The sequence below is a fragment of the Dipodomys spectabilis genome, unplaced genomic scaffold, assembly GCF_019054845.1.
Source record: "Dipodomys spectabilis isolate Male_0828 unplaced genomic scaffold, ASM1905484v1 ptg000069l, whole genome shotgun sequence".
NCBI classification, from domain to species: Eukaryota; Metazoa; Chordata; class Mammalia; order Rodentia; family Heteromyidae; genus Dipodomys; species Dipodomys spectabilis.
In genome coordinates, this window is record NW_024870746.1 from 16528471 (window position 1) to 16544239 (window position 15769).

At 35.8% G+C, this 15769-nt stretch overlaps 1 protein-coding gene across 1 annotated transcript in view; it reads left to right on the forward strand.

The window, feature by feature from the left end:
- Window positions 1-15769, forward strand: part of Ush2a (usherin) — a 635341-nt gene that overhangs the window by 148193 nt on the left and 471379 nt on the right. The window contains exons 16-19 of the mRNA XM_042681986.1: window positions 4213-4707; window positions 6403-6657; window positions 8511-8686; window positions 11557-11701. Coding sequence (XP_042537920.1) covers window positions 4213-4707; window positions 6403-6657; window positions 8511-8686; window positions 11557-11701 — 1071 coding nt within the window. The remainder of the gene's footprint in view (window positions 1-4212; window positions 4708-6402; window positions 6658-8510; window positions 8687-11556; window positions 11702-15769) is intronic.

A 15769-nucleotide genomic window follows, 5' to 3' on the forward strand; every position in this document is an offset into this window, starting at 1 on the left:
ATTCATTTCCATTTTGTTCTCTTGAGTACACATATTTCCAAATTCTTGATTAACACATATTATTAGTGTTAAAGACCATTTAAAACTATAGTAGCATTCTATAACCTTCCTTGAAATGGACAGGAGAACATGTTTTAACATTCTGATTGACTTCAAAACTGTGTTGCATCTAGTTTGGTATCTTATGGTATTGGTAGGTTACATTTTGAATCTACTAACTGAGTTAAATTTGCGTGGTTGATATCTAATGTATTTTATTTGCCATTTTCTCTAAATTCTAATGTCTCTTTTGTGCTTCAAGTCTTCTTTGAAGTTAATGGAAACTCTGAACTTCATGATACAGATTGCAAAGGGAAATGAACATCTGTCTACATCTGCCATGTTGGCAAAGCATCCCCAAAACCTGCTACTAAAATGTTCCTTTTCTTCCAAAAATCAGCATGATGCAGGTGTCCTGAAACTTAAACTTTTGTGGTAAAGAAAGAGAGGACTCATAGAAATATTGAAAATGTTTTTGAAGTTGACAGTACTATAGGGAATAGCAAAGTTAAACTTAAGAGCTATCAATGTACCATACACTCATGCTTTCTATACTTACATATTGTGATCCATTTTATATAACATTACATATAAATACAATACTTTGGATCATTTTATGATTGCACTAATATACAGCCCCAGTAACAGTTTCTTACATAATAAATACACATTCATTCACTAATCAGGCATTTATGTAATCCTATTAAACATGATACTATTTTCTAAAACCTTATTTTTCATTAAAAAATATTCCACTTCTGGCATTTCTTGACAATCACTATAATTAATGAGGTGAGAATTATCTGCACAATGGCATTTGAGCAGTAAGAACTATTGGTTAACACTGTCAGAATGTTATATCATTCTAATAATATCCTCATGTTTATTACTCCAATTCCAGTGCATAGCTAGTATATATAATATGAAAGGGAAATACTATTTATATTCAGCTGAATGAGCACAAATTTCTGGGTTAAATAAAGGCATTAAGCATTATAAGTAGAGAATCATTGAACTTTTCAAAGAAAATTAATAGTGTTGTCTTCTAAGCAACTTTGATCATTTGGCTGAGACTATTATACAATTCTTTCTTAGAATAGAAACTTTTCCTAACTGGCCTTGCTCAAATAGTAGTTCTTGTTCTAAAATCCTGGTGTGCTGGTGCATTAAAAATTTTATATCTTTCAAGAAATTGGTTACAAGTAATAGAACTCTTGTAATGATGGAATAATGTAAAAGCTTTTGAATAATTAACTTTTAAAAACTGTTAAGGTATATTCAATGATTTTCCTAAGTAAAATTTAATTGATTTGTGTCTTCATAGGCTTTCAGAAGTAGAAAAGTATGGGAGTTAAGTTAGCATTTTGCAATTATACCTAATTAGACTTTCACACTGTTGTTATCTGGCTTGTGCAGAGGTAATTTAGCTGTCATAGATGTAAAAATTATCAGAGGCTTTTATTGGTTGTATAAGTGTTGTATTTGTGTGTGTGTGTGTGTGTGTGTGTGTGTGTGTGTGTGTGTGGACTCTGTACATGGAACCAAAGGAATATTAAATATAAGATGCTGCTGAAAGTATGAAATAAAAATCATCCTTATTATTTGTGAAATCCAGATTAGAGTCTAACAAATCCAAGTCAATATACAATAGAGATTCCTGATCACTCAGGAATTCCTGACATTATTTACAGTAGCCAAGTTAAAGAACCAGTCTAGATGCACACCCACAGATGAAGAGATAAAGAAATTGTGCTATATATGAGTGATGAACAATGTTATTTAGCCATAAAGAAGAATGAAATAATGAAATGAAATTGTTTCATTTGTGCAAAAACTAAAGGAGGTTAAACAAAAATCCACTAGGTTCAGAGAGACATATCACACACGTTATTTTTCTCTCATCTATGGAATCAATATTTTAAAAAGTGACATGCATTTTAAAAGAAGAATATCTAGGAAGAAGTGTTACAGGAAGAGGAAGAGGAACAATGTAGGATAGTGCAGGGTGAATGTGATCAAAGTACATTATATGCTCTTCTGGTGGTTAATTGTATATACAAGTCTTATCAATGATGGCTTCAAACCAGAATCCTCAGATTTCAGCCTCCTGAGTAGCTAGGATTACAGGCATGAGACATCAGTACCCAGCATTGATATCAAATTTTAAAGACTACAAGCATTGAGTAAAAATATGTAATGAATGAATCATAGGAACTTCACCAAACTTTTCCACCATCTAGTGGGCCACTATTGTACCATTATCAATCTCATCCTAGAAAACTTTTCTGAATATGTTTCTTCTTTGGACTTTAGGGCTAGTGAATTTTCCCTACATTCTTTGTAGAGATTTCTGTAATCAGTAGGAAGTCATTATATTTTAAACTATCCTCATGTAGATTGTTTTGTAGATTTTATGTGATTGACTCCTAATATAATATTCATGCACTATATATTTCCATGGAGCATTTGTGGTGAAAAATATAATAAAATGACAAAAGCACTATTCACTCAGAAATTCTTTCATTTTGTTTGGCTTTCTGTTATCCCTTTCCTTCAGCCACTACGATTGATGACATTTAGGGAAGGTCAGCTTCCCTCTGGCTTTTTGTAGTAATTATTCTGAGGATTCTGGCTCATTTGTGAAGTGTGAGCTCATATCAACCCTTAGAATTCTCATGGCATTAATTGCTGATAAAGCCAGTGGACAATTTTCATTCTTAGCTTGGTCAGGTCCTCATGAACACTCAACAATCCTATCTTGATATAGCTGAGAACTTTTGGAGACCATCCCTCCATATCCTATATCCAATCTTTGGTCCTCTCAGTGGGTGAAGGATCATCTTGTCTCAGCAGTGAAAGATTCCATAGTAGATCCCTTGGTTCTTAATATGGCATCCTCACCAATCACAATGCCAAGAAACCCCATAGAGTAAAATCAGATGCTAAATGTCTTACTGTGATATGGTATGCACATAAATAAGGCTAATGCCTTTATATGAATACATGATATCTACATACATAATCCTGTTAAGGAAACTGGCAGCAGCCCTTCTGGCATTTTTCTGGGAAGAAGAAAGCTACTCCGGAGGCTGAGATCTGAGAATCCTGGTTTGAAGCCATCACAGATTGGAAAATCCGTGAGACTCATATATCCAATTGACTACCTAAAAAGCATATAATGTACTTGGATCACATTCATCCTGCACTATCCTACATTATACTTCCTCTTCTTCTTCCTGGTACATTTCATCTCAATCCTACAATGTGTTTGCTTTCCCACAGAATGAGGACATTCCAAGTATATATCTAATCATAGCCTCTCTCTCCCTTTCTTTTTTCTACTTGCTCTCTTTCTCTTTATTTCACTCTCTCACTTGTTTAGCCCTTCCCCCCCCCCCACCTTTTTACTTTATGCTATACTGTGGCTTGAACTCCAGGCCTGAGCACTGGCCCTCAGATTATTTGCTCAAGGCTAGTGCTTTACAATTTGAGTCCAACACTACATCGGGTTCCTTGGAGATAAGATTCTCATAGACTTCCCTGCCCTGGCAGGATTCAAACTATGATCCTCATATCTCAGCCTCCTGATTGTCTCGGATTATAGGTGTGAGCTACCAGAACCCAGCAACTCTCTTTTGTGTTTTTTAAGCTCATCTTTATATATTCTTTTCTCTGCCCAATGCATAGAAATCCTGTTTATCTAGAATTTATAACAAATGTCTCCACATCTTAGCAACTATGAACAATAAGCATTATTTTATTTAATTTCGGTAGTCACAGAAGTGACCTGTGACATACTTGGTATTTGGCACTAGCTTGTTGGTACTTGGTCTAATGTATTCGCATTTTACTAGAAAAACAGTTTTGTAAAGGAAGTAGATTTGGATGTATTTTCTTGTTACATCTTCTATCAAAAGAACACTGCAAAATGCAAGACAAATATTAAAACAGACTTTTTAGGGATCCTTTCACTGCTAATGACACTTTTCTCCCATTATATTTAATAATAAATGTAATCAGTAATTTTATAAATCTTACTTTGAAAAATGTCACACATTGATATGTTTGATTGAATTGGTAGAGGTAATGTGGTTAAATAAGAGCAAGATGATTAGAAATGTCCCCCAAGTTGTGGAATGTCATTGTCTTCTTTTTTTTTTCTTTTAATTTCAGGTATTCAATACTTCAAAGATACTTTCTTGTCACCATATACCTCATATTCATATGACATTAAGACCACGAGTGTCCATGGCTCAACAAGGAGTATGGCTGTCATTTATCAGACAAAGGCTGGGGTCCCAGAGGGACACTTGAACTTAACTTATATCATACCTGTTAGTTCCAATTTTGTAACATTTACCTGGAATCCACTCTCTAATCGCTCTGGTCCTATAGAGAAATATATTTTATCCTGCGTTCCTCTGGATAGTGTTCCGCCATGTGTTCCGTATGAAGGTCAGGAAACCTCTGCCACTATCTGGAATCTGGTCGCCTTCAGCCAGTACAATTTTTCTGTCCAGGCATGTACTAGCGGGGGCTGTTTACACAGCTTACCCATCACCATCACCACAGCCCAGGCCCCTCCCAGAAAGCTGAGTCCACCCCAGATACAGAAAACCAGTTCCACAGAAGTTCATGCAGAATGGGCTCCACCCATGGATCCAAATGGTAAGAACTCAAGGCCTAGATTCCCCTTGCCTGATCAATAACCAGAACCTAACCATGTAGAATGGTACAGTAGGATATGGTATCTGCATTTGTTGATATAACCATATGGTATGATCATGGAGAAATAAGTTCCAAAGATGTGAGATTCTATTTCTCATGGTTAGTGGAAGGAGGCATATTTTTTCTAATCTAAAACAAATTCCATTCAATTAAATTGCCTCTTAAAAGGCTAATATTAGCTTTGCTCTTAATGACATCTGCCATAACACTAAGGGTGTTTATAATTGGAAGCTCACTTATGAAATGCATTATATTTGACTGTGTCACAAGTTAGGGCACCCAGAAGCAGCAAATCTTCTCTTTTAAGCAAGCAAAAGATATAAAATAATACAAAAATATGTATCTAGGCTATCTGACTCCATTAAGTTAATTTTTATATTTGTACAATTGAACCCTTGGTTATAGAGGCCAGACATATATGGATAAATGTTTCATAATTTATATCATGTACATAATATGACAGAACCTTCATTTATTTAAGTTACTTGGTAAAAACTGGGTAAAACGTAAGTACAATACTTATGCAAATATATTAACTTAAAATTCCCAGGTTTGACGATATACAAATTGGAAGTAGAATGTTCCGATTCCCAAATAGAATTAGCTATCCTTAGTAGAAATTGTGGCTGTTCATTCTAGAAAAGATTGGATTTTAATGTGATAAATTATAGCTACTTTTTGTACACCATTTCTTTCTTTTATTTTTATTTTTATTTTTTTTTTCTTTTTGTTTTTGGTTCCGGTCATGGGGCCTGAACTCTGGGCCTGGGCACTGTCCCTCAGCTCTTCAGCTCAAGGCTAGCGCTCTACCACTTGAGCCACTTCCGGCTTTGTTCTTTTTGCTTATGTGGTGCTGAGGAAGCGAACCCAGAGCCTCAGGCATGCAAGGCAAGCGCTCTACCACTGAGCCACCTTCCCAGCCCCTTTCTTTTATTTTTAAATTAAGAATATACCTTTAATAGTATTTCATGCAACCTATTAGGTAACACCTCTCATGGAACACACTCAGGGACATATGTGTGTGTGTATATATATTTATATATACATATATAAACATATATACATATATATGTATATATACATATATACATATATATGTATATATACATATATATATATATAGCCAAGCAGCTTCAAGTATAGTATATGCGGGAATGAAACTCCATGCTGCAAACCCTTTACACAATCAACAGACAGTTTAATAAAATGCAAATCAGGATGCTGAAGATTGCTGGGCGGTTTAGTGGGTGTAGTAGATGGATGGAAAAGGGAACAGTGGATGAATAGTCAAAATATTCAATGCATGGATATAAGAATGGAAGTAGGAAAAACAATACCATGTGACTGGTGAGAACAGGGGTAGGTGGAGAGAATGATGAAAGAGAGCGTCTGATTCAGGTGAACTGCACACATAAATGGACCTAACAAATCTTAACAACTGTACAACCAATGTGTATTAAAACAAAAAGAACACATCAACCAGTTACTAAATTGCTATATCTGGGTTATAAAAAGTAAAATGGCAAGTGATCTAGTTAGAATCATAAAACATCAGCATTCTGAATAACCTGTTCTTGCTCCACCCTAATGATGGCCCCCGTTGAAATAATTCCGCTCATTGTTGAACTTTTCTAGGAATAATTATAAGATATGAATTATACATGAGAAGACTGGGATCTACTGAAGAAAGTCGAGTGTTTCAGAGCAGCAGCTGGTTCGATCCTCACCCAGTCTCAGGATCAGCTCATGAAAATACACCAAAGTCTCCTCAAATGACTGCATTCATCACTGGCTTGGAGCCATACACCGAGTATGAGTTTAGAGTCGTAGCTGTGAATATGGCTGGCAGTGTGTCCTCTGTCTGGATCTCAGAAAGAACAGGAGAATCAGGTAATGATCAGTGCTTTGAATTCTACTTAAAGAAACAAACAACTCGACATGCATATAGCATCTCCTTAGCAAGTATGAGTTTAAAATCCCAAGTGCCTCCCCTGCAAAAAAACCTAAATAAACAAAACAAAAAGTTCATGCATGAAAGTGTGGCCTGAAATTAAAGTCCACAGTGCTGAAACACTGCATGTTGAACAGCAAGAATTGTGCCAAAAAAGAGACAATATAATGGGTTGATTACATAAGAACTTCAATATCATGAAGTATTTATAGTGAATTTTGGAGGAAAGAGTAAATATTTCAGATAGGAATTCCTTTGAGGGAGGACATAACCATAGTTATAATCTTTTAAGAATATGTTCCCCAAATAGCAGTTGGCTTCCCTTCTTGAAACATATTGACCACCACCCCCATCTTGTTCCATATACATCACAGTTTATCCTTAGTCAACGAGATCTGGTACCAATTTTACAACTCTGTGCTCATTTTTCCTTTCAATCAGTGTGAGTAGCAGTTTTTACCTATTGACATGAAAATCTATACAATTCACAAGATTTCTTATAAACAATTAGCATTAGGGTAAGGAAAGAGGATACAAGTGTTAGTTTTCCTGAGAGACCTTCATTAAGGCAAAGCGTTATTTTTCATCTTCCATCTTATTCTTTACTTGAATCATGCTTTGGATTTCATTAGCATATTTAAGGAAAGGAAAGCATTTTTTTGCTCTGCTTTGAATCTATAGATAGCCAAAGAAAACCTATATACCCTGATCTAAAGTTGATCTATTGGAGCTGCATAGGACGAGAGTAGTTTAGGTTGATGTCCAAGGGAACCATTTCATGAATAAAATGTACACTGTTTTAGCATCTCATAATGGGTACCAGCCATCTTGGACAAATAATAGTGCCACGGTAGCACAAGTGATGAGCCATGGCGTCCTGGAAGGGGAAACTCAAGGTCAGAAAGGAAAAGTAATGGGAGAAACTGCCATGCTGGACTCTCATAATCTTATGGGTCACTGGCTAATGAAAGTGCAATGATAATACACCTTTGGTTAGCATATTTAAAACCCATATTAAGATCTCAAGGATACCAAGGGGAAAATGTATAGTGTGTATGAACCTTGGACCGATCAATCAAAACTTAGCAAAAACTTTGAGGATTTCTTTGAAGTTATTTAGAACATTCTAGATTCAGCTCTATCTGTATAGCTAAATTTCCATGCCTTTTTTTGTTTGTTTGTTTGGTTGGTTGGTTGTGGCACTTGAAATGTGGATGTGCGCGCTGTCCCTCTGCTCTTCAGCTCAAGGCTAGAGCTCTATCACTTGAGCCACAGTGCCACTTCTGGCTTGTACTCCTTAGGTAGAGCTGAGGAATCGAACCCAGGACCCCCTGCACATGAGGCAAGCACTCTACCACTGAGCCACCTCCCCAGCCCCTAATTTTCCATTCTTGCCACTGAAAACATTGGTTTGGCTCAGTGAAATATTTTCCTTTCTATGAGAAATCCAGTATATCATTAGGTACTTTTCTGAACTTTGCAGACTAAACACACTCAGTTTTGTGATTTTATTCAAATATTCAGAATACCTATGGCTTTCTGCCCCATTATCTACTAGCTATCTTTTCACATACAAATAAATTCCTATCAGATATTTTTATTTTGCAAGTGAAAATTGTATTAGCTTATAACATAGAAAGTGGGTATCTTTTATATGTACCATTATATTCTTCTATTTGATTCAAATCTGAATTTTATGAATAGAGTATTTCAGAAACTAAAGTGTATGAGTCTGAAATTTTTTAGGGGTCATGTGCAGTGTTTTGCCAATATCATCTTTTTTTCTGACTAGTTCCTGTATTCATGGATGCTCCTTTGGTCTTCCCCATCTCATCCTCGTCTCTCAACATCTCCTGGGAGAAACCAGCAGAAAATATCACAAGAGGAAAAGTTGTAAGTTTTAACATCAATATGATTTCTGAACAATCACCTCAACAATCACAATCAATTCCAGTGTTCTTCACTCAGGTAATGTTATTTTTAACTGATATTCTTCCAGAGTTGACTCACATTTGACATTTTCTGACTTTACATATAATTTTGTAACAGAATTCTCCCAGTATACTCATTAAATATGGTATTTCCTTTCTCAACATGATATTATATGTACAAGGATCTCTCTATGCACACCGGTTGTTTCTGATATAAGTGTGTACTGAAGAAACATTGATATGCTTTTGTTTCATTAGACCTGCTCTTTCCACTTAAGTATTTTACAAGAAGTTAAATTATATATATATATATATATATATATATAGTATATATAGGATTAAATTATTAAATTATATATAGGATATACAATAGTACATTTAACCAAGTCACAGTTTGTTGATTTTATATTAAATATTCTTTTGGAAGTATAAATAATATTGGTAAGAACATCTTGTACATATATTTTAAACATTTTTAAAGTCCCTCTAAAACAATTCCTAAAAAATAGAGTTTATTACAGCTGATGACAAACGTTACAAATAATGATTCAAATGAATCATGTGAACATAATGAATATGGACAAAATCTTGATATAATCTTACATATTGCCTTCTGGTGAGTTATGTTCAAGCAAGCAGTAATGGAATAATAGTATGCATACATAGTTACTGAGACTTTACTGTGTCTAAGAACTCATCAATTGGATATTTGTAATAATCCTGGAAAATGAAAGGGCCTTTTTAGAACTAAGGATCTACCTCAGGGCTCTCTACATAAACACATCAAAACATCTTTCCCCAGCATTATTATCCTTAATAATGAATCTGTTAGAGTCTATGTCCCAAATTGTTCATCATCTTGAACCACAGTGTGGGTCTAGAACAGAGATTTTTCCTCTATTGTGATACATTAAAAATGGCAACCTTCCATGTTACGAGGTAACTTGGATAGAACAGTATCCAGACATGGTATATACACTTTTGAAATATGCTCCTTTTGGAATATGAGGAGGTGTACCAGACATTGGCCTCCTTTTTGGTGATAGGAAATGAAAGAGATGATGTTTTTTGTATTTTTTTTTAATTTGGACTGTATGTTCTAAACTGTCTGTGCTCTGTCAGATTCTTTAATTTGAACATGATGCATTCTCACTCTCTTCAGCACATATTTTATTTATTAAGAGCTCTATACACTTGTAGCTTCTTGCTTATTTGGCCCATTTAACATGCCCCTAACATAACATCTTTTACTTCTAACTAACATTATTATACTACAGTATAATAGATACTACAGAATCTAAAATATTATGCCAAATGTCATTAAACCTTGCAGCAATCTCTACTTAATATTTATTGGTGGAAACTTATTTTTTATGATTATATAGTTTAATGACAGAATAACTTCTGAGAAATGTATTGTTAGAATATTTCCTTATTGCCAAACACCACAGAAGTATACTTACATCAACTTAGGTAAAATAAACCAATAAATTGCCCTACATACCACTCTAAAATGATGACAAAATATAGAATAAACATATAAACCATTAGTTATTTGCTAGCATTCTTTAGTATTATGTACTGAATGCAATTGTAGTACCATGTAAACCATAGGGAGGGTAGTTGGTTTTTTAACAACAGCATCACTCCAATATCTAATTGTTGGCTGTGAGATCATTTTTTGATAGAAATTTCTTACTTCTCTGGGCACCGGTGCCTCATAGTTACTCAAGAGGCTGAGATAAGTCCTGTGAAACTCTTATGTCCAATTAATCACCAGAAAACCAGAAGTGGCATTGTGGCTCAAAGTGGTAGAATGCTAGCCTTGAGCGAAAAAATTCAGGGACAGCATCCAGGCCCTGAGTTCAAGACCCACAAGAAACAAACAAAAAGAAAAAAAGAAGTTGCTTACCACCTTTATAATGATAGGATCATGATCATTTATACTATCAGCCTGGTTCTTTGTTGACTCAGACATCATTGTGTGAAAAGTATCTATCAGTAGCCCTAAGGAAAAAAGTATTATATCCATGGTTAGTGTTGTACTTTTCTGTGTCTTTAAATTTTTAATATATATTCTTATTGTATAGATACTATACATAGAGGTTACAGTTATATGAGTAATGAGCATATTTCCTATTAAGCATTGTTTTCCCCTAAATATAATTTACACCAGTCTAAGCAAATTTACATGGTTCCTTTAGACCAATTCTTTGTATAATCATGAAACAAATTCTCAGATTTGTTTGTTTGTTTATGAACTATGGAGTTCTCTTCAGTCTTGTCTCCTCAAATCTGCCGCTTTGATTTGCAAGTGTGTGCTAAAGAGGATATGTCAAAAAAAATGTTACTGATTGAATCTGTATGTGGTCATTTGCATGAACAAGATAATTGAGAATTGACCTCTTGTGGATATTCAGCAATATGTTTCACAGGATTTTCCCCCCTTTTATTTCTGTCTCTTTCAAGAAAATGATATGATGATTAACATAGTGCGGGGCTCTGTTCTTATGCCATGAGCTAGCAGGTGGTATCCTGCGCTGGGTTACTTTGGGCCAAGCCTGGTGGTTTCCCCTGGACTTGTTCACAGTAGCAATGACAGTGTCACCATCTTTATCTTTACCATTGGTGACAATAACCACACCACCGTGCTGCTTTATGAGGCCATAACTCGCTTTTCTCATTTATCCACTTTCAGGAAGTAGATTATCACCTCATAAAACAGTGTGCATATACTATTATCAATTAAACCCTGGCTTGTTGTAATACTTTTGTTTAAAAAATCCCTTTTACTAATAGAAGTTGGGCTATAATTCCCTCTGTCTGAACTCACAGAACTTTGTTACAGTGGTAGTGTTTGCAGTGATTATCTATTATCTGATTTTTCTTATTATGTTTGCCTTGAAGCTGTTGCACACTGCTAAACCTCAAGACCTGTCTTATGTTGTAAATGGACTGAAACCTTATACGATATACAGCTTTACTGTTTCCCTCTGCAATGTGGTTGGTTGTGTAACCAGTGCTTCTGGAACAGGACAGACTTTAGCAGCTGGTAAGTGAGGCTTAACAGACATAGAAACTAAATTTAGAAACTAATGCCTACAAAACTTCTCTACTTTTGACATATTGTTTGTTTTATTTTTGTTCTCTGTTGCTCCCTTTCTGATGCAGATTGCTGTCCTCCTTGATATTTTTTAAACAGAAAAAAGATAAAAATTAATATAGTCTTAGCAAGATTTATTCCAGTGTTTGTCTAACCTCTATCTCTTACTTTCAATGGGGTCAGCACTACTAGCACAAAGGCAAATTTGTACCATCTTTGGATACTTGTTTAAAGAAGGAATTCCTTACCTGAGGACTATAATATAATAAAATCATCCTAGCTAGTTTGGAGGCAGAGATTTTGAGGCTCAAGATCTGATCCCAACCAGGGCAGAAAAGTTTGCTAGACTCCATCTACAAAGGAACCAACAAAAGTATCAGGAATGAAGGTGTAGCTGAAGGGAGAAAGTTGCCAGCCCATCTCCAGAGGGAAAAGAATAAACAAGTAATAGCATACACTGATTTAAAACTATCTCTGTGTGGTGTCTACTCACTGTTCTCCTGTGTTGAGGTGAGTTATCCATCTACTTAAACCTCTTGAAGACATCATTTTGGTGACATTTTAAATAGCAGCACACCCCTGGCAAGTACTCCCTCCTCTGGGCTACATGCCACAGAAAGCCATCACATGCCATAGTTTCTAGCAGTGAACAGGCATTCTCCTCTCGAGGCTCCAAGCTGTTTTTCCAAAGGCACAATAAATGAAAGGAACTGAAAGGAGGCACGTCTGATCTTAGGCACTAGATGGATTCTGGAGATCCAATGGAAGAAAAATATCTATAGAAGGAACCTCCCTGCTAGAAGTATCAATGATAGTAAGTACTCTACTATTAATTAGAGTGAGTTGCGCCAATGAGCTTGCCATAGTGTGAATAAGAAATGTCTTCTGTCGTCTCCTGTGTTGGAGGTTTGGTGCCAACTGATGGACTTTGGGAAAGTGATTGCATCCTGTGTGCTCTAATTTAGTCAGTGGGTTAATCCCTCCATAGAAGATAAAGAGTTGGAGGAAGCAGGTCTGTGTGTGACTATAACTGGTCTTGTCTCTTCTGATATTCCCCCTTTTCTCTACTTCCTGTCTGGCACAAAGTGAACAGCCTCTTCCTTCACACACCTCTGCCATCATAATGCTATGCCTCAGGACATAAGGCCAAGAGACTTTAAAACAAATGCTCTGAGATTGAGAGCCAAGATAAATAATTCTTTCCCTAAAGTTGTGTCTGTTCATTATTTTATCATGGTGATATAAAAGTAACTAATACGGAGTTTCTGTATCATGGAAGAGAGTACTCAACACACCTACACCTGTGTGCAAATCACATTCACTTATGAGGGGAAGCACACAGGCTTTGGGCCATCTCTGACTACTAGAAGGACTGGGGAGGAAAACTAAACAAAGTCATTCAATTCTCTCTTACCTCTTTTTCTTAAAAAAAAAATAGATCCTGGACACATCTCACATTTGCTGAAAGCCTCATGCTTTCACATAGGCTAGTTTTGTTGTTGTTGTTGTTCATTATGTATTTTTATTTGTGTGTTTTTGAGACAGGCCTTCTCTGTGGAGCCCAGGCTCCACATTCTTGCCCCAAATTCTTGATCTTCTTGTCTCAGCCTCCTGTGTTCTGAGATTACAGATATACATGGCCATGCCAGCCATAATTAGATATTCATATATTATTCATGGGGTGATAGGCAATTTTCTAAATTAAAATTTTGCATTATCTTTATTTTAAATTTAAAAAATGTATGTACAGAGAAAAGGAAAAGCTGGAAAACAAGGGTTTGGCTTTCAACTCAGCCATTTACTAATTGTGTGGCCATGTGTGCATTATGCAACCTTTGTTTTTGCTCTTGCCTTATTTTGTTTTGAGTTTTCCAGTTTATAAATAAGGATATAATATTTTATCAGGTTTTTATGAAGAATAAAATGAATTAATGCATTATTTAAAGCAGTACTTACCATATAGCACATTCTCAGCAAAAATTTGGTATTGTGATTATAGTCAGATTATATATTTTTAACAAATGTATAGGAATTACAAAAATTTCTATTGTTTCTCAGTTATATATTATTACAACATTTATGTAAGAACCAGAAAGAATGACATTGCCCCATTTGTTAGGAAATGGAAAGACTTGGAAAAAATTATATTTAGTGAAGTAAGCCAGGCCCAAAGAACATAGGTCCCATGGTTTCCCTTATTTGCAATATCTAGTATATGTCTGAGTCAAGCAGAAAAGGTCAGATAAAGTGATGTTAGGGAAATGAACCCTAAGATATGTACTCAAATGTTTTTTTTTCTTTCATGCGATTGTTCCTAACACATTTATAAGATTATTTCTTCGTTGCTTTATATGTCCCTCCCCCACAGTATAACCCCTGCTTTCACTGTATTTGATGTCGGTATAATTTGTGGAGAGGAAGGGGAAAAACAAATCATTTAAATAGAGATACAGGTGGACCCATTGCAACAATGAGATGTACAAGTTGTTATGTCGAAAACGAACTTTACAACTTTGGTGTGTGTGTGGGGGAGCGGGGAGGATTGGGTGGGGGGGGCAGGGAGAAGATGGGAAGGGATGGGAAGGGGAAACAAAGGAGGAGGCTACAATGCTTGATAAGAAATGTACTCATTATCTTGCTCATGTAATTGTAACCCCTCTGTACAGTATTTTCACAATAATATATACATATATATATATATATATATATATATATAGAACAGTCATAAAACTTAGTTTATTGTGGAAAAATAAAAATGAATGAAACTTTAGAAAGCCTTTTTTTTTTTTGGTCAGTTGTGGGGTTGAACTCTGGGCCTGGGTGCTGTTCCTCAGCTCTTTAGCTCAAGGCTAGCACTCTACCACTTGAGCCACAGCGCCACTTCCGGCTTTTTCTGCTTCTGTGGTACTAAGGAATCAAACGCAGGGCCTCATGCGTGCAAGGCAAGCACTCTATCTTCCCAGTCCTTTAGGAAGCCTTAAATCTGATGGGAGATTTAAAAGAAAATTTTCTTCAGAAAGTCTGTCATTCACAACTACAATGTACATTTCAAAACTTTACCAACCAAACTATACCCATTTCAAATCTGTTGTTTTTGTAATATGGACTATGAGTCCATCATTATTACATTTACATCATTACTACATTTTCTTGCAATGGCTTGATTGTGAAAGCACCTATTGCAAGCTGAATATTTAAAGTACTGTAGGAGGATTGCTAGTGAACATAATGTTTGGCCAAGAAGTTGACATCTAGCAGGTAGAACTGATATGATAGGCCTGTGCAAAGGATTCTTAGACAGATTGATGCAAAGTTGTAAGAACAGAAAATGATATAGATGACTTTTGTGGGGAGACTGGGAAATTATCTAGTTACATGACATTTACTTGGGCTGTAATAGTTATTAAAGGTTTTCCAGGTCTTTTGTTTTTTTGTTGAGGGGTGGTCCGGTCGTGGGGCTTGAACTCTGGGTCTGGGCGCTGTCCCTCAGCTCTTCAACTCAAGGCTAGCACTCTACCACTTGAGCCACAGCATCACTTCCAGCTTTTTTCTTTTTGCTTATGTGGTGCTGAGGAATCAAACTCAGGGCCTCACGCATGCAAGGCAAGCGCTCTACCACTGAGCCACCTTCCCAGCCCCACAGTCTTTTTTTTTGAGAGTCAGTTTTTATTAGTTTATGTGTGTTTATGCTACAATATTTATTTTTCAAATTTTATAGCAAAGGTGATATAGAAAGGAGTTACAGTTACATAAGTCAAGTGATAAGTATATTTCTTTTTGAACAGTGTTTCCCCTTCTTTCATTTTCTCCCAGTTTTTCCCCCTCTTCATCCCTTTCCCCAATGTTGTGTACTTCTGTACCCTTTGTCTTGTATATAAGTTTATCTGCTTTGGGAAGGAGGAATGGAAGCAGAGAAGCATGGGACAAAGGGTGAATCCATTCAGCAGTGATACTCATTAGACACTATGTTGGAAATGAACTATGATAACAGTCTTGTCAGACATGGCACTCCCATTA